The 19,456-nt window shown below is 44.4% G+C and overlaps 2 protein-coding genes across 3 annotated transcripts in view; one reads left to right on the top strand and one right to left on the bottom strand.

The window, feature by feature from the left end:
• The first annotated feature begins 8,339 nt into the window (after window positions 1-8,339).
• On the top strand, window positions 8,340-19,058 carry LOC8029684. Of its 2 annotated transcripts, XM_029995498.4 has the most exons (3): window positions 8,340-9,147; window positions 9,817-10,353; window positions 11,153-19,058. In XM_029995498.4, exons 1-3 carry the CDS (start codon window positions 8,539-8,541, stop codon window positions 11,270-11,272), a joined length of 1,266 nt encoding a protein of 421 aa, XP_029851358.1. In that variant the 5' UTR covers window positions 8,340-8,538; the 3' UTR covers window positions 11,273-19,058. The 2 variants fall into 2 exon arrangements, with proteins under 2 accessions (XP_029851358.1, XP_002406786.1); XM_002406742.5 differs by having other exon boundaries at window positions 8,357-9,147; window positions 9,817-19,058.
• Window positions 19,059-19,165: 107 nt separating this feature from the next.
• Window positions 19,166-19,456, bottom strand: part of LOC8029685 — a 132,603-nt gene continuing 132,312 nt past the window's right edge. The window contains exon 10 of the mRNA XM_040218269.1: window positions 19,166-19,323. Coding sequence (XP_040074203.1) covers window positions 19,247-19,323 — 77 coding nt within the window. The 3' untranslated portion in view covers window positions 19,166-19,246. The remainder of the gene's footprint in view (window positions 19,324-19,456) is intronic.

Below are 19,456 nucleotides of genomic sequence, written 5' to 3'. Positions count from 1 at the left end.
TTGGGTTGTGAAGAACAGGTATAGCTCAGACTTGCTCTTTCTGCAAACATATTTCACCTTAAGGCACCAAACAGGCACATCACATAAAATCAAAGGACGAAGTGTCAGCATATTACCTCTGTGTATATGTGAACATGTGTCAAATGAAAAAGTTAAAAGAAACATGAAAAGTCCAATTTTAAATGCAAAGCAGCAGCAGAATAGCAAAATAGTGTAAATGCAGCATATAACGAAAAACAAAAGAAATAAGATCAACTTAAATTATGTATTTTTCTAATAAGCTTTCTTATGTTAAATCGCTTATTGGTGGAATGGGGTATCTCCACTAGTGAACACAAGGTTTGCAGAATCCCTCTGACAACACTTCTGAAAAGAACAGGTAGTAAGAACTGATTGGCAAAGCATCTTGATAATATAAAGTGCAGATGTGTGCAATTGTTCCAAACTTTTTCATGTTACTCCTAATGCCAGTGTATGCAATTGTAAATTCATAAAATATGAGTAAATGAAAAGAATGTGAATAGTTTTCAAAGTTTAAAATTTTAGCCCCATGCAGTGGGCTTCCCCCGCGGCATACGTGTACTGAAAGGAAGCAACACTCATGGCAGCAGTTTCCTTAGCGTATTGAGTAAACATGTGGAATGCACTGTTATTACAGTGCATTCCACATGTTTTTAATTTTTAAGGCATTGGAAGGAGACTGAAATAAAGGGAGGGGGGGGGGGGGGTTGGGAAGGTCGGGGTTGAGTAGAAAACGAGCGTGTTGGTAACAGTAATTAAACATGAGGAAGTACATAAAAAAAGGGGGGACGGACGGTTAACGGCACAAACTGTAACGCTTTGAGATTACTTTGCGGCGCATTTGAGCTCACTGAGTGGGCCTCCCCATGTGTTTTCGATGTTTGTGTTTACGCCAGCAACTGTAAAGGGGGAGGGGGACGGGAAGGGGGTATATCTGTGTGGTGTGCTTGTGTACGATTCGTCGGCGGGGGGCAAGGAAGCGTTGCGAGGGAGTGGGGGATGAGCAGTGGTGACAGTGGAGGGTGATAAGTCAACTGCGTGGACATTCTCATCGACTCTGTGGCGCCTAGGGCATGTAGATGGCTGTGTGTGCAAGAAGGGCTGCTGACGTGGACTGGACGGGAGGAAGCGGCTTGACCTTCGGGACTGTGGATGTCGGGTGGGGGCACCGGGGGGGCTCGCCTTCTTAAACGAGTGTCTGATCGAAAAATAAACATTCAGCTGTGTTTGAGACGTTGTGTTGAGTTCGTCCCCTTCTGTGTTCCTGAGTCTTGGGTTTTATTACCATGAACAAAGAAATGCTTATTTGAAGCTGCTGCATTGCCTAAATTCAAAATACCATCTGAATGGGCTCCACAGCAGTTGCTTGCAGTCACTGCCTCTCGAAAACTTTTGGGGTACATTTCAACCGAGAGAGACAAGACCAGTTTTTAAGCCTCTTGCGAAGTCTTAGGTCCGGATGCACTGCAGCTGAGCCGGTCCTAAGAAGTCGCAAGAGGCTTAAAAACCGGTCTGGTCTCTCTCGGTCTTACTCAGTCGCAAGAGTGTGAACGGGCCTTTAAGTACACAGAGATGGACGACCTAAAGTTCTATCGCGAAAAGCACATAGAAAAACACAAACATTATAACACAAGAAACTTTGGCGACAGAATATCATTGAACTTAACGTTAACTTGCCATTCCTTCACATGATGGTACTGGAACTTGTGGGCCGACCTGCCCACCAACTGACTGCAACCGAACTGATTTCACACGTAAGGTTCCTTCCATGTCCATTTTTATGTTCGACCAAAGCCGACTAACTGGCCATGGCGACCTGGCTACCAGCCAGTGATTTCCCCACCCACCCCCTAGGGGGAAGTGTACCCCCCCCCCCCCCCCCCCCCCTGTTTTTCTGAGGGCACCCCTGAGAAAAATCTCGCGCTGAATAAAAAAAAGATATATATACTCTAAACGACTTAATTTTCGCGAATTTCGCGAAAAACAGGTCCAGCAAGCTATACCGGTTAATAGTAAACGCATTGGAATCTATATCGAGATCCCACCGCGTCGCGAAAATTAGAACCCACGAATTATTCTAAAACTTCAGCTTTGACCTAAAACACGAAATACTGGGCCCGCAAAAAATAAGTCGTTTACAGTATATTTATTTTGCAAACAACTGTTCTTTTTTCAACTGCGCTGACTCAAAAGTGGTTCCTATACGGAGACGTCACAGTGGCATCGGAGCACGAAACGTTTCATTGCCTCTCTTCCGGGCTGCTTAGCTCCTTGGCTCCTCTTCCCATTGACATGAAGAACAGAGGAGAGGTTTGCCTGGCGAATTTAAGTTACTTGCGGTATCACAGTATTGATACCGTGACTGATATTTTATGACGTTGAATTTTGTTTCTTTGTGCTTTCTTGTTAAGGAAATTCTGCATTCTTCGTTCAATGTTTAAACCAGCATGTTGAATGTAGAGTCCCAGAACCTCTGTCGGGCACCCTAGTTTATCTCTGTCCACACGCTGAAGAAACAGTAGAAAAAGAGTGCAGTAAATAGAAAAAAGATAGTGCCTCCTTGTGCCTTCTCCCCCTACAATGGAAATTCAGACCCCCCTCTTAATTTTAATTCCTGGGGAAACCCCTGCTACCACTTACCTGCCTTGCAGGTGACGTTATATGGCACCGTACTAGCAGCTATTCTTGCCATGCTCTGTGCCCATACCATTTCTGCAACATACACTTCGCACCATTGAATTTGTCTTCTCGGCGAGGCTTGCCGAGGTGCGAAATATATGCTGCAGCGCAGGTACGGGCATAGGAGAATGGTACGGAGCAATGACGGCTGATGTGACGTCAATGCAAGCGTATAGCTGCAAACCTTTGCTGACTCCAAACCTCCCAAGCACTGTTGAGCTTGGTTTCATCGATTGAACTGATATGGGACAAGAACTGCAAGACCATCTGGTTCCGACAGTGGTTAAGGTGGACTGAGATTCACGACGATGTTCTGTGTAGGCCAATTCTTTCATCCCTGCGGGGATGAAAAAATTGGCCTGCCTCGGCAAGCCTTGCCAAGCAGCGAAACTGCCTAGGCGCGCCTAGGCAGTTTTGCAGCTAAATGCTCCGCAGAGCATCAGGAGCTCGGCAAAAAGGTAGTGGCATCGACTGACGACGACGAATTGGAGGAAGAACTACAGTTGGCCATTGAATTTGAAAGGAAGCTGAGCTTCCCGATCACGCTCGCTCGTCTGTACTTGGCGTCACCAATTTTGTGCTACGTTGTCAAGGCCAGCGTAGCTTCCTCGGTGCTCCAACTCTGTCAGCCCGAAGGAATGCGAATGAGACGCAAGGGGAAGCCATGCTCTTGCAGCAGCGTCTGGCTGGGTAGCACTGGGGAAGCTACGCTAGCCTTGACAAGGTTGCCCACAATAGTTGACGCTAAGTATAGGTGTAGAACAGGGGTGGCCGAACCGTGGCTCACGAGCTTCTTGCGGCTCTACGGGGGCCCCCTCGCGGCTTGACTACCTGGTAATAATGAAATATTGCGTACAAAGAGACAAGGACAAAACAAGTCCTTGTCTCTGTGCGCAACTTTTCGTTATGTTCAACATTTACCAACTCGCCCAGCTTACCACCTTACACCCTGGTAAACCTAACCCTCCTTCACCCTTGCAAGATCAAAAGGTTGCTTGTGTTGTGTCAGCTTTGTGCCAAAATACAAAATGAACAAGGTACAGTACTTGTGTTATGAACGGGGACCTGCAATAAAGAAACATGCCGAGCAATTGCCTTACGAGTAGAATTCGCTGTGGCCTCCAACTAATAAAAATGTTTTAAAAACTTTCTTTTTAAAAATACCATTTTCCTTTTTTATTGTGGCTCTTCATTTAAAATAGCTCTCTTTTATGGCTCTTTGTATATGTTAGTCTGGCCACCCCTGGTGTAGAATATAATTCCAAACCAATTAGTCCCTTTCCGAAAAGAAAATTGCAATTAAATGTACTTAATCGGTATAGATTTTATGTCGCCCAACCGGGTCTAGGCCAACTCGTCGAAAGCCAACTCATCGACGGCCAACTCGGCGGCGGCCCATTTGCAAATAGGCCAATTCGTCGTAGGGCAACTCGTTGAAGGAAAACTTGTCGAAGAGGCCAACTGCATGGTCGCTGATGTTTCAAAGCCGCAATATATAATTTTGTCCTGAAATTTCGAAGCAAATCCTGACCTATAGTAATGTGTAATATCGCTGCACAGTAATAGCCTCCAGTGTGCTCTTCCTTGTCGAAGATAACTTGCAGCTTTCGCCGCTTTCACGGTGCAGTGGGAGGCGATCACTACATCGCGCATGTATCACTGGGCCGCGTGTTAACCTACACGGCTTCGCGGCGACAGTCTACGGCGGCTCATAACAGAAATGCTAACCTGACTGGCCCATCAGTCACGCCGCTTCGTAGGGAGTCTGCGACGGCTCATTACAAAAAGTAATAAAACAAACAAGGATGATCCCGAAATGAACATTTCTCAACTTGCCTCAAGATACTGTCCTGTCTTTGCAGTCTTGCGATTTTTCTTTCCGTCTTGTAACCTAAAAAGGGCGCTGTGACCAAACACAAATAAAAATTTAGGTCAAAAGGTGAGAAGGAACTACGAACTGTAACCTCGGACTGTCATTCAACCCATTTGACGAATCGCCCTTCAACAGATTGCCCCTTTCGACAAATTGCCTTTCGACAAATTGCCCTATTACGAATTGGCCTATTCGACGAATGGGCCATCTACAAGTTGGCCATCGACGAGTTGACTTTCGACGAGTTGGCCGGATCCCCGCCCAACCACGTCCCCCCATGAGAACTGGCTATGACAACAGCAACAATTGATAATGAGACTGAGGGCGACCTGCACTTCAAAGACTGGACTGGCCATGACCAACCAGATGAAAACCAAACCGCTAAATACAGAGAAGACGAGAACATATTTGATGACTGCCTCCCTAGAAGCAATACAGCATGTAACTGCACAGAAACTGAACCTCCCCACTATGCGTGTAACATTTTACTACAGCTTCCACCGCCCATCTTTGTGCATGCGTGTTCTTTGCAGGAATTGCCGCTGACAAACCACTGTCATGTACTTCTCAAGGTGTCACAGTGACTGCGGCTATTGACGTTGAGAAACCACAAGTATAAGATTGGGCAATTCAAATTGGATGGCTGCAGTACACGGTTCCCTGCCACAGTGAGAAACTCCTGTGACTTAATGAAATCAAGTCTTATTTTCACTGTGGAAACATGAGTAAAGATGTGAGTAGAAGATCTAGGTGTAAGGTTTAAAAGCGCAAACAGACGGGGACGATAGGAAATAACACAAACGACAGGGACAAGGCGCTAGAGAAGATCTAGCTTATCAGTTTCTCCCCCTGTTCTACAAAAGAAATGCCGTTCCCAAAAATTAATGTCACTGCTTACACATTTTCGAAAAATCAGAGATGACGGATGAAAAAGGGGACAAACGCAAAATGTCTCAGTCTCAATGTCAAGACAATTCGTGTTTGTCCCCTTTTTCGTCTGTAATCTATTTTTATTTTTTTATGTGCAACATAAACCAGCTTGCCTTTCTACTCACTCCATGTTTAATGTCACTGCTACACTTTATTTTAAATTTTTCATGTGCTTGTCAGTTCCAGTGGTACCCCAGAACAAAATAGTGAGTGTGATGGACAAACAAAACAAAGCCGAGAGTGGCAAATCACCATAATTTCTCGGTGCAAAAGACACAAGGCCAGTCCAAATTCACTCGCATTGGAAAATTATGTATAATGACATTACTGTCGATATCAGTATGGTTAATTGCTTGGTGATAATATTTCAAGAAGCTGAAACGACCACTGGAGACAAGCGTCAAAGTCACAAAAGCAGTTACAGTGGACGAGCTTCGGATAAACACAATGGGGAGTTTTCATATATTGTTCAGGCCGTCCCGCAACACACACTGCTACCAACTGATCTCCCCCAAACTACATTCCTGTTATTCCCGGGCCACGAGAACTGACACGATGATGGCAGTTGCAACCGATACCAAGAAGAGGACAGCCTACACTTTCAACTACTAGACCGATGACTGACCAGCTGACAATTAAACCAACGAAAAACAGAAGATGAGATGAGATTTCACGACTGTCTTGCAAGAAGCAATGGAGCAGCGGATGAAATGGTGCCAGTCGGTGACATACCAACTTATTTTTGAGTGGGGGGCAAACCAGCCCCCCCTCCCCCAGGGCCGGGGGGCGGTGCCCTTGGTATCCCCTGGGCGCCGCCGGCCAGTGTTTGCCCCGCCCAGATGGGCATGTTTCAAGGGGGGGGGCAAGACACATGCCTTGCCCCCCATTCTGAGAACTGGGGGGGCAAGCGTGCCCCTCGCCCCTCGCCCCCCCCCCCCCCCCCCCACCGGCATGACACCAGTCATGCATTGTTGAGGAAACATCGCAGCAGCATTTGTACACGAAATGCCAGAGTCGGAGAAACGTTTGTCGAAGATATATCCACAAAACGCATTTCCAGAAAGCATGTTTTGACGGAAAATATGGACCCCTATTTTTCTACCTCCGCCTTTATATTCATGATAATCTGGGGGGTTTCTTCAACCAGCAGTACTACCTACCGTAAAATACCACAGAAGCGCCCACTTCATTCAAGTGTCCCCTGTTAACATTTCCTAAACTTAGGAATTCTGCAAATTATACTTTAAGCGCCCGATTTGACCGGACAAGTGCCGATGTCTGAATTAACCCAGTTTTCAGTGAAAGTGGGACTCCCCCCCGGTATTTTACGGTATGTCCGATAATACTCCAATGATCCAGGAATGACTTCTGCCTCTTGTGACCCCGGAGGTCGGTTGCTTCTTATGTTCTCTCGCTTTACCCGTCGGGCTGCTGATGAGTCTTATCTTGGGGTATACGGGTCCATGTCACATGAGCGAATGACATTTTAGCGAACAGCGACATTTGAGCGAATGGACGGGGGCGCGCGTTAACCCATCCGCCGCCGCGCTGCGCTTTCGCCGCTTCGCGGCGACAGTCTGCGGCGGCTCATTACAAAATTGTGAACTCATTGGGCCCACCCGAAAACGCCGCTTCGCGGCGTCCGACTATTCGCTAAAGTGTTATTCGATGAAACGTGGGCGTTCGCTAAAACGTCATTCGATCAAGTGAGTGCCTCCCCTGCCATACTGCAACGAGAAAGTGACACCCTACAGTGAACATACAAACTTCTCCACTAAATGCACAAGTGGAGCTTACTGCAAGGTGGAAAACAATGCATCCTGACGTTCCTGCCCGAGATTCAGTAACTCTGCGTTTTGGCCCCGGGCGGGCGCGACCCCAGTTGAAGTGGCGGGAAGCGACGGGCTGTCCGGCGATGATCATGTCTCAAAACGAGACATCCCAGTCGTAATCGGAGAAATGATATCGTGTCTCACCATTGTGTGGAAGGCAGCTTGAGCGAGTGTTTAAAATAACTCTCTCAGTAACTGTCTTTGATGAATTCTCTTTCGCTAATATCGGTTATGTAGAAGAAAAAAAAAAAAAAAGCTTGCTGCTAATTTTCACAAAATGCTGCTAGTGCTTGCTGCTAGTGCTGCTAGTAGACTCCCCTTTTATATGAACTGGATGGGAATCAAGAGAGGTGAAGCGTCTCGTCAGCTTCTGGGGGCTTTCCCCTCGGGTTAGTTCGGAGGAAATCAAAGGAAGTGTTGCTGAGCCGGAAGCTCAATATGTCACCTTTGTTTTGGGGTAGGGGAAGGGGAGTAAAAGATAATATGCTCACCAAGGTTTTTATTTGTAGATGACACATTAGAGCCGAACTACCCATTGCGTAATCAACCGCCGATCGAGAACTGGCTGATTTGAGTACCCCTCCACGCCCTCCACCCCTCACTTTCTTCTCCGAGGTCACGTGAGACAACCTCGTGGGTCATCGAAGGCATCGAAGGCATATGATATGATACCATTATAATGCAATTAAATGCAAAGGGGCAAGCGAGCTGGACAATAATGATGAAAATAATCCCTGGAGAAGGGGAACAAGATTTTTTAGCTTCGAAAAAACTGCAAATACCTTAAATAAAAGAAATAAAAAAAAGTTGCACATCCATGTGACTTAGGGCAACGCTCTTTCGGTTTGGAGTAGTTGAGTTTTTTTTTTTACTTTATTAAAATTATACGTGACACTGTAGCAAATATTGATATTGACAGCATGTTAAATTGCCTGGCAAGAAATGTCAGCGTTTCTTTAAATATAACACTTTAAAAGCATGCAAGCAAAAACCGAACCGGAAGTGTTCTTGACTCCTTGTCATGGCGGCCGGAAGTGGCCCGAATACCGTGTATTCATCTCTATTGTCTCTATTATGTATTCCGACCGCCTCATTTCGTGTGCGTGGTTTGTGTTTTGTTCAATTTCCCTTTTTCAAGATGCTAGTCTATTTTATGTGCACGTTAGCGTCCACAAAGAATAGTTTGGACACTCTAGCCTAGTTATGTTATCATTTATCAACTCCCGCGAAGACCACGCCAGTTTTCAGGCGGTGTCGATCCCTGGACCCGTCGAGCTCGAGACTGTCGCGAAGATTTGGACCGTTCTTCCAGACCACTTGTTCTACACGCTGAAAGATGACGAGAGCTTGTTCGCCTGCCGAATCTACTCCTCCGCACCCTGCAAGAAGACAGCGGTTCTGTCAGCGTCGCAATTCACGAGCCTCGTGACAGCCAAATGCAACTCGGTCCTTGTGATCTTCACTGACGGTAGCGTGCGAGCGTTCAAGTTCGTGCCCGAGGAAGGCTGGACCGAGTGTGCCAGTTTCAGGCTGTTTAACGATCCGAGCTCCAGGTTGACATACGCTTGCTCGTGTATCAACCAGAAGTTATTTTGGATCCAGCGGTCCAACGAGTCTCCTCTCGAAACCTGTTGCTCTCTGTGGAAGTGCAGCCTGTCTCTCGAACTTTCGGAGGATTCGGGATCCCGCTGCGTAGCGCAGAGGCTGCCTCCTTTCCGACTACATGTCCTCCGGCTAGCAGCCGTCGTGCTGCCGAGCCTCCCCAGACCTTCAGCGATCTACCTAGCCTTCGGCGAATCTGACTGTCTCAAGGTATATATACTTTTCACTCTTCCATGCAGTCTGGTACAACCAAAGACATTTGCCCAGACCTAGCTCGGATTGGTTTGGGAGATTTATCCTGGACCAGAGGAACTACCAGTAGTGCCAGTGTGGAATGTCACTACTGTAGGGCAGTTGCAGTTAAACAACTAGGTGTTTGACTCCTATGGCACATGACGTCAATCCCCTATTTGGTTAGTGAGTGAGTGAGAAAATGTTTAATTTTTCAGAAAAAAGGCGTGGTGAAATTTACCAGCCTTTGTGCACTCCTGATTTGAGGGTGTCGTGCAAATCTTCCGAATGTGCATGTGTAGCACACACCAGACAGCTCATAACAAAATGGTGGACGAAATAACGATGATGAAAACACCGTATAGTGTTCATCATGTGATAAGATGTGAGTTGCCAGCAACCTGGTGGCAACCTGGCAGAATGAATTCATTGACAAATGGAAGGGAAGGCAAAAATCTTGTCCATGCATGCATTGTAGAGACCAGAACTGTCCAATTGTCCAATTCGCTCACAGTTTTTAGACTGTCTACAACATTGGCACAAATTCTTGGACAGAAAAATGGGAGGCTCGCGCGTGACATTCACAGTCTTGATTCCCCGACAGGTATTTGCCGACTCATTGATGATTTCCCTCTTTCCACGCAAAAGGTGTGCTCGCTGGCAGCTGAAACAGCACTGCTGAGTGGCACTTTCCAGCCCCCTCTAGACGCCGCCGCCTTCTACAAGAAGCGCATTTGGATCTGGCGGTCCCAGCCACAGTGCCAAGTGGTGCGAGGCTGCCCGTCACCACTGGCCAACTCTCTGCAGCTTCTCCTCCAAGACGGCTCGGTCGTTGTGCTCGACTCGGCCGGCAACTTCCAGCGACGCATCACTCTGTGCATCGGTGCCCTGGGTGCACGAGCAGTCTGCTCCCTGGGTGTCGCACTCTGCACGTTCTCCGACTCTGTGCTCTCCCTGTACGACCTGGAGAATGGGGAGCTGCTGCAGGAGCTGCCGCTCAAAGGATCCTTCCGGGGCCTTCTGCCGGCCCTCTGGGGCTTCTGGACAGACACGGGGCTCTTCCGTCTGGCTGGCGGCAGCCGCTGGAGCCCCGGCCCTCCGAGCGAGCTGCAGAGCGAGGCGCTCCTGTACGCTGCCCGGCACGCCGGAGCACATGCTCTGCTGGGCCCACCGGACAACACTCAGGTCGGGACCAGGTTGAGTCGCATTCTGCGCCCGCTGGTGGAATGTTACTGGAAGCTACAGCTCACCAGGTCGGCGCTGGTGTCCTGACCTTGCAGCCACTGCATCGGTGCCCTTTGTCCTAGCGATTCTGCCTTTGGGAGGCCACGGGGGTCGAGTCTCGTTGCGGCCTTTTGGATGGTTGTGGGAGCGTATCGTCACTCGCATTATTGGTGGCTTATGCTGTGAATGACTAAAGGCCAACTTTTTTCTTCCTTGTTTCTGCCGTACAATACCGCAGAGGGGGCCTGAGGCAAAAGGTGCCCGACAAGGCCTTGCCTTCTCTTGGTTTGCTCGACTCGGCCGGCAACTTTCAGCGACGCATCGCTCTGTGCATCGGTGCCCTGGCTGCACGAGCAGTCTGCTCCCCAAGCAGACATATTTGACATAACAGAACCATTATGCTTAAATTAAAAAAAAAAAATATATATAATCATTATATCAAATCAATAAAAAGCTAGCAAAACGTAAGCATTTTAAACACAAAGCCATAGTGTTGTTCACTATTAAATCTTGCGCGTCAGGAACAAATTCCAATAAACAGTACAATGGTGAAATAAAAACATCCGAAGAAAAAGTTTATTTCAAATGAAGCGGGGAAAAAAAAATTGTGACCCAAAGGCCTCAGAAAAAAAAAAAAAAAAAAAAAATTATATATGCTAGGCAAATTCTTCACTAAGGCGAAGCTGAAAGCTGTTTATGCATCATAATTTTAGTTCTTGAGTTTTGAGAGTTGATTTTGAGATTTGGCTGATCATTGCAGGTCACATACTGGAGTGATTGGCCAGGTCAGATACCTAGGGCTCTACAAAGAAGCTTTTTTCATTGTTTTTCGAACTATGGTCATAAAAGTGTACTTTTGTTTTTATTAAAATTTTTGTGAAAAATCCAGAACCTAGCCCTTTTGATGATAATTTACTGGGTTTGGATGATGAGGTTTCTTACGTTTATTGTTCTGGCAAAACTTGTACATTGAATGGGAGCTTTTACAAATACCTACTAAACAACTACAATATTATAGTCAAATAAAGTTATCTCAGTAAAAAAAAGCATTTGAATATGAGAAAACTGTAAAAGTTCAAATTTGAAGTTAAATTTTCTCAAAACAATTTTTTCAAATTTTAATTGTTTTTTTGTACGAAGAGTGCTTAGTATGGTTCTAGAATATTCAATAAAATTCAGATGTAATATATGATTTGGACGTATAAATCCATACATTTGAAGACTGCATATTTAAAGTTGAATTCTACAATGCAAAAGTTGGTCATCATCATTTTTAATGCCCAATTATAAATTATTTGTTGCACTTACCCAGAGTGTTCGTTGGCTTTCATTAGAAGAGGTATATTATGTATAATATAGAAAGGTACATATTCAGCTTCTTTACCCCAAAAAATCAAAGAAATTGCTATTAAAAAATTGTCTAAGTTGCTTAATGAGAATGAAAAGCTTCTAAATATTACCCTTGGAAAGTCCTATCCAGGATACTGTGGCTTGAGGGGGAACAACAAAAAAAACTATTTCTGATGCACCTCCTAGCAGGAAATTTGGCCCTTTCCCAACACTTCTCCATGCACACTCTAAGAAGCTGAGCTCGTTTAATCCTTTTCATCTTAGTTTCTTACTGAAAAAAAGGGAATGCTCGCATACACCGTAGGGAAGCACGGTGTTCCCCAAAAGCTGCCACGGGTTGGTTTTTGATACTTTTATTGATATTGCTGGGCCGACCGGTCCAACAATGTGGTAAAGTTATGAATCCCTGATCCCAACCTAGCCTGGTCAAAACATTCCAGCTGTTACAATAACCAGTTTAGCTTTGAGTAGCCAGCAATAGATGAATATTTGAGTAACCGAGTGGCAGCGTTTGAGGAACACTACGCACAGTTTCTTAAAATCTCTAGTAATGCAAGTTCACAAGAATATTGTGACCACAAAGTGAAGTCAAAATAGGTCCACTCTAGGGGAATCATTTTTAACATCAAATTGAGGGACCGTTCTTATTTCGTGTTTTCCTCCAGAAGTGGCGTACCCAGTGTTCTTGACAGGACTAAGAGCATTCCGTTCCTCTTTTTTGCGCCGCACCAGTCAGGAAGACATAAATTTTTAATTAGGACTTAGCTTCAAACTTCTCGTAACTCACTAGCGCATAAAAAAAAGGACCGGATTTGTCACCGTTCAGATTTTAACGAGTAAGTGATGAGGGAGGTTGCGCTTTCCTGCATGTGGTGACGGTAAAGTTGGGTATCTGTTGTTTCTAATTGGACGGTTCCATGTGGGGGACAATTTTGATGGTTGTAATTTGTCTCAAAACCCACTGTGGTACAACAAGAAAAAAAAAGCCTTGCCAACTGAGCATGCCACCTATCCACCAGAGGAGGGGACCATAATGCGCCCAGAAGCAAGTGCCAACGCTTCTGTGCGATTTGAGACAAAGGTGCACTGGGGGAATTTCTATTACTTTTGAAGCCTGTTTTGACAAGTGTCAAATCTATGCAGTGCCTGTTTATTCCATACTTACCCTTCTAGTCATTCACTCATTTGGCAAACCTTGCGGTGGTGCCTATGCCATAGCTTGCTTGGTTTTATAGATAACTGGGCTGGAAGAAAGATGATGCTTTGCAACCTCATCAGTTCTCAGAAAATAGCGAGGGAAAATGAATGCTGTTTTAAAATGAGAAAATTGCCACTTGAGCTTCTCTCGCTTTGAAGCACAGGTGTGTTTCATTCTCTAGATATTTTCTGAAAATTTCTAGAGAATGGAATTTGCCATATAATTGGAGGAAATAATGTATACAAGTGGGAGTGGAGGTATGTTCGATAACCCAAAGATCTTGGGAGGGGGGTCCAGAAACCTGAACCTCTTTTTATTGTGTATGTACTAGCTGCAATTGAGTGGCGGAAATCTGTGATCTCTAGTCTGACGTATGACTTCTAGAATTAATTAGACCTAAGAAAAGGAGTGCTGCATTGTGAAATTAGTTTTGAGCAGCGGAGATTGAAGTGTGTGCAATGGATTGAAAGTGTCTAAGAACTTCCAAGAACTACCTACTATATTGTAATTGAACAGTATGCTTCACCCCTGAAACCTTGAACCATTGGTTCTTTGCACCTTAAAGAAACACTAAAAAGGAAAACAATTTTTTTTTTTTAACAGTCTGGTTTTGACACAAGTGTCAACAAATAATGTTTACGCAAAAAAAATAAATTTTTAGAGCAATATTGACGGCGTGAGACGCAATTTAGTCGATGGTCACCGACTTTCCGCTTGTTTTCTCGGCATTTCGGGCGCATGGAGGGGAGGAGCTGTGGCCATCATGTTGAGGTGGAGAGAGTGTATGACCATCTTGTTGAGGTGGAAAGAGTGTATGACCATTCCGTGACGTCATGGACTTTGATAATTCAAACGCAGCTAAAATAAATCTTGTGCCGTCAATATTGATTTAAAAAGAAAAACATTTCGCGTAAAGTTTATTTTTTGACACCCGTGTCCCAACCAGACTGTTTAAAAAGAACACTTTTTTCTTTTCAGTGGTTCTTTAAGGGGAACTCCAGTCAATATTTTCTAATTTGGGATTACGTCTGTTTTCAGCTAAAGCAGTGTCCTGAATGACAAGGTACAATTTTTTTTTTTGATTCTGTGTGTAGTTTTATAAATATCATGGCTGAAAGTTTGGTTTCGGGTGCCTACGGCAAAACCGAAACTATCTGCTAGAGCAGTGGTTCTCAAATGGTGGTCCGCGGACCCTTTGGTTCCGTGAAGGCCTGCCTAATTAGTCAAAACCGGCAATAAAAGTTGTATTTTTTTTTTTTCAGATTAAGAAAAAATGTTCCAAATATTTGGTGAGTTTTCTCGTGTGTATGTCATTTGGAGAAGTCTCTTTCACACTAGCTCTTAGTTATATCCATTTATTAAATCCTTTATAATAATTAACCTCCCCCTTTCCCTTCCCCTCATCATGAACGGTGTCCTCCATCATCTCCGCCGACCCACAAGTGGTCCGCGAGACCTCAATGGTTGAGAACCACTGTGTCTGTGCTGGGATGCCAACACTGATAATCAGCTGTACGGCTGCGACGTGACGTCACACTGGTGCTGTGGTACGCGGTACAACCAATCAACCGCAGCTCCACTGTGACGTGACGTCACAAAGGGGCTGCGCCAGTGTGCCTTGACTAAAGAGCAGCTGGTCGCATCTTTGAAATCGGTTTTAGTGGAGTACGTGACTTCACTTGGATGCAATAATTCGGCTGTGATCATATTTCGTGCCACTAAAGTGATGCCAGTCATTTATTTTGGTTTCGTTCTCGATCGCAGTTGCCCTTTAATCCGTCTTTGGTGTGCAGTTCTACTAATGGCCTTCAACTGGAGCATACAAGTACCCCCCTATGCTGCGAAAACTCTTTTGGCATAGGAGGGCATGTACCATCACTCAAACACAGAACAAGGACATTTTAAAAATGGCCAAAATATATGCATAAGGAGTTTAAATGCTGTGGCTTCATAGGCTTTTTAAGTGTAGCAGGAGTACATTTAAAAAATGTCATTGCTCATGAATTGGAGCAGCGTGATATTTCCAATGTAGAAACCCTTCTTCAACCTAAATAGCATTTTGTGCAGTGGCCAGAAGTCCCCCCGTCGTCGTCATGTCCCCCCCCCCCCCCCCCCCCCTCCCCCTCGAAATCTAGCCGACCCTATAATTAGGGTTCTGCATTTTCGGTTTCTATTTTTTCAAAATTCGGCATACTTTTTTCGGTGTTTATTTTAAAATTCAATTTGCGGTGTTTTTCGGCGTATATTTATGCCCAGAAAAGTTTATCGGCTTTTTTCGGTGAATATAAAATAAACACCAACGGACACCGGATCGGATGATCCTTGTAGCTCTGATACTTGTGATCACTCAAAGAATAACGGCATAGGTACATTGAAAAAGAAATGAGCACTTTATTTGGTAAATGTGTGCAGCTCTAGAAGAAACAAGGAAAAACCTGAGAAGCACGAAGAAGTCAGATATGAAGCCTATGCCCGAAAAACATAGAACTTCACCTTCTGTACATCGGGATTGCGGTATCTTATAATAGTACACCCAGATGTACATTCCCAGGTTCTCCTCGTTGATCCGCACTCTTTCTTTCCTGTTGCTATATGGCCCTGAGCTTCGAGAATGCCCTTTCAACACTAATACTGGACACTGGCAGGCTGAGGAGAGGAAGCGCTGCCTGAGCCAAAATCGGCCAATCAACCAATTGTGACCACCCAAAAGAGACACGGTGCGACTTTGTGAAGCTCAACACAGCATGCAGAGCTTGCATAAAATCAGTCTTTCTTAAAACGAGTTTGAAAACATGCTCGTACATGGCAAAGTTATGAAGCATTTCAGACTTCAAGTTCCGATCGATGGTGCGCACATTAAACCAAAACGTCGTGATGGCATCCGTGTATCCCATACATTCGGACACGTTTCGATAGACACTGTCGTTCTATGTTTTCGCCACGGCTCTGCGGTACGACTGGAAGGTCAAAGTGACCTTTTCCGGTTAAAACTGAATTTTAGAAAATTGATTCGACATACTTTTATCGGTTTTAATAAAAAATTCCGAACCTAAAAACTGACCTTTTTCGATTAAAACCGAATTTCCGAAAATGGATTCGGCGTACTTTTATCGGTTTTTATCGGTTTAAACCGAAAACTCCGAACCCTACCTATAATACACACATGCATTTTGACGTCCCACACCCCAAATGATGGACGTTCCCCCCCCCCCCCCCCCCCCTGAAAAAAAAATTCTTAGCTATGCCACTAGTGTTGCAAAAATGAGTGGCATTGGTGTAACTGAGACCTACAGTTTTCTCTTTCCTCCTGTACAGATAGATGTTCGTTGTTTAAGTGCCTGCAAATGCTCGGCTAATGGGGTCTAAAACATACTGTCTCATGGACACTATGTACAGTATATCTACGGACGCCATTTTATGTCGGGTGAAACGGATGCAGAGGCCTAGAATTGATGGATCCGTCTGCAACCCATTGTTGTGAGCAATTTTTACTTAACTACTGGAACTGGATAACTTTTTTTTTATTATTGTGGATAATGCCTGTCTAGAGTGCCCTGTAGCTAGGGTTCTGTGTTTTAGGAAAACACCAATAAACCCTGAAAATGAACCCCTGAGCCAGTTTTATCAAAATTGGGGAAAACCGAAAAATCCAGAATTTCAGCTTTCCTTCGCCAAGAAAAACCCAAGCTTCTCGAAAAAAATCTGAAACTCCAATTAATGCAGCCACACTGAACTGCTTGTGAAGCTACTTCTTTCTTTGAAAACTGGACCTCTTATCTCGTTTCTTTCTTTTACTCGTACCGGGACGTTTACCCAAGTAATCTGGGCATGAAAATGTTCTTTGGTGGTTGGCGAATTACATGGTCGTGTCTTGTTTCTTCTACATAAGGCCCGATGAACATAGATTTCTTGTCCAAGGCTAAAAATTGGCACATCTGTGCAAAAAAATAAACCCAGAAAGACGAGCCCCGAATTTGATGAAGAATATTCACCGGAATGAAACCCTACCTATAGCACATTTTGTTACCATCCATTGCGTGATCTAGAATGATGTCTCATTATTATTGACACCTCCGTTCCTTCCAAAAAGCATCCATAATGTTGCAATAATGGGACGAAAATGCATGTCCAGTTAGTCCCTGAAAATTCGGTCCACATAGCAGGGAGACATTAACGGGAGACATGACTCTTCTAGTTTGCTGGCAGACGTACCGAAGACAAACCTGTTTGAGAAACGCACTGTCTCCAACAACCATTTGAGAGAGATGCCCCCTAGGGTCCTACACAAACAGTGCCATGGTGTAGCGATGAAGACAGGGTAATTCCCCATGTCAAAATTCCTCCTCACTGATTGTTTGTACGTCAGTGGAACCTAAGGTAGGAAATTGTTTCGAGGTTAGGGGTTCATTCATATACTGTATATTCGAGTCCTGGCTGGTTGCAGTTTGATGAAACTGGCATGCTTGTGCCAAAACGGTATACACTTTTCTAATGTTTACTTTTAGGTTTTAACTGCCGACGGAATTTTTTGTTTAGGCTCTTGTGATAAACTGGCGACCTGCTCTGAGCACTAGAGCCAACATGAAGGTGGGCAACGCTGGTCATGTAGCGGAATGTGAAATGTGTTGGTCAGTTTGTTGACGATGCCATGAGCTTTCTGATGTAGGGAGAAACATATAATTGAAAGGCACAGATAATGTAAGCAATCCTCTATTCATTCCTCACCCTGATTGAACTCTGGAATAGGGGATTTTTTAGGCTAATCTCAACCATAGTTGGCTAACTGAAATACAGAAGGCCTTAAACGGAACACTTCAGTTCTCTATCATTTTTATCATGATGTTTTGGATATACAGGGTGTTTGATTTTTAATTATAACAAGTTTGGTAAAAAAACACCCCCAATAACACCACTCTCGTGCCCCGCCCTTCTCCCAAATAGTTCTGATGCCTCTGGACAGGAGGACATATTACAAGGGGCTAATCCTTATAATAACTGATAATTAACTAAAATTTGTTTATTAACTTTTTAATTAGTGAAAATAATCATATGGTTTCAATTATAAACTTGTTGAGCATCATCATTGATGATTAAATCTGTCAGATTTTTAAAGACTTAAAGCAGTTGGAAGCAGGGGAGTGTGCTCAAGTTACCACTCATGCAACAGGCAGAAGACTGGCAAAACATAGATGATAATCTTATTAGCCATGTTTGCACACCTCCAGCCTTGCGCTTGTTGCACTAGTGGTAGCACACCCCAGCAATTCCCACATGCTTGGTCTTTCAAAAATGTACTCATTTTGTGGTTTTAAATGATGCACATTTCTAAGAGGAGCCACATGTTTAGTTTCACTAATAAAGAAATGAATTTACAAATTTTAGTTAATTATCCAATTTATTGTGACGACTAGCTCCGTGTTATGTCGCCTGCATTAGCATACCTTTCGCGGCTTTCTTTGAAATAAGGCTGTTCGAATGAAGATCAAACATCCTGTATATATTAAAAACCAGAATCTCAACCTTTAGAGGATGCACATTCTGCCAAGAACATTTCCGCATTTATTGCAGAGGTGCCAAATTTGGGTATCGGATGCCCTTTTTGTCACTACTTTTGCATACTTGGGAGAGAGTGGTAGTGTCCAAATCCAGACGTTGGTCCGAGACATTTGAATATTGCATATGCAAAAGACAGTTAGTTTTTCTTGTGTGTGTGCATGCTTTGCATTTGGGCTCGTGGAGCTGGCTAACATTTGATATTGTGCAATATACATGCCTAGGCCTTGCTTTTGCAAGTGAGCCGAGCTGTCTGTCGTTGTTCCCTTCCTAGCCTTAAAAGTTGGTCTAGTTGGCAGATTCCTGTGAATACCGAATTGGGCGTAAGGAAGAGATTGGGCATGAGGACTGAGACGAGAGCTTTGTGCGTCATCCTCTTCTATTAGTACTGAGCCGTCTGTTATCGACAACTTTAGAACCTGCTTCCTGCGTGGCCTTTGAGTTTTGGGCCCATGCTGTTGCTGCCAGTACATGAAATGTGCCATATCCATGTGTCGACGCTCGTCCAATGCTTATGGGAAGATTGTATTGTGATGAACCAATAAAGGAGATGCAAAGAACAGAAGAAAATGTACATTTCTTGTGCCATCTTTAGTTTTTTGTGCGACAGTCATCTCTGACGAAGGGTACAGTTGAGCTATCTCGGAGGCCATCTGACCCAGACACAAAGCAGACGTTTATGGCCAACTTTATTTCAACATGAACAAGAAAATTTGCTCTGCAAATTATGTACACTTATTTTTGGGGGTATTTTTATAACCTTGTGGCTGCGAGGATCACTGCCAGAAGCATGGAGGTCCAGTGGCTCTCGATGACCCAGCTGCTCGAACCTGTAAAGGGTTTGACTGGTTTTCATGAGACTCATCAAGTTTCTAATTTGAATTATATGTTTATTTTCACTGAATAAAATGACACTCATCAAGTTTCTAATTCGAATTATATGTTTATTTTCACTGAATAAAA

This window comes from Ixodes scapularis, unplaced genomic scaffold (assembly GCF_016920785.2).
Source record: "Ixodes scapularis isolate PalLabHiFi unplaced genomic scaffold, ASM1692078v2 PGA_scaffold9__187_contigs__length_104089568, whole genome shotgun sequence".
NCBI classification, from domain to species: Eukaryota; Metazoa; Arthropoda; class Arachnida; order Ixodida; family Ixodidae; genus Ixodes; species Ixodes scapularis.
The sequence above is the reverse complement of the archived record's forward strand: the minus strand, read 5'-3'. Positions and strand labels throughout refer to the sequence as shown.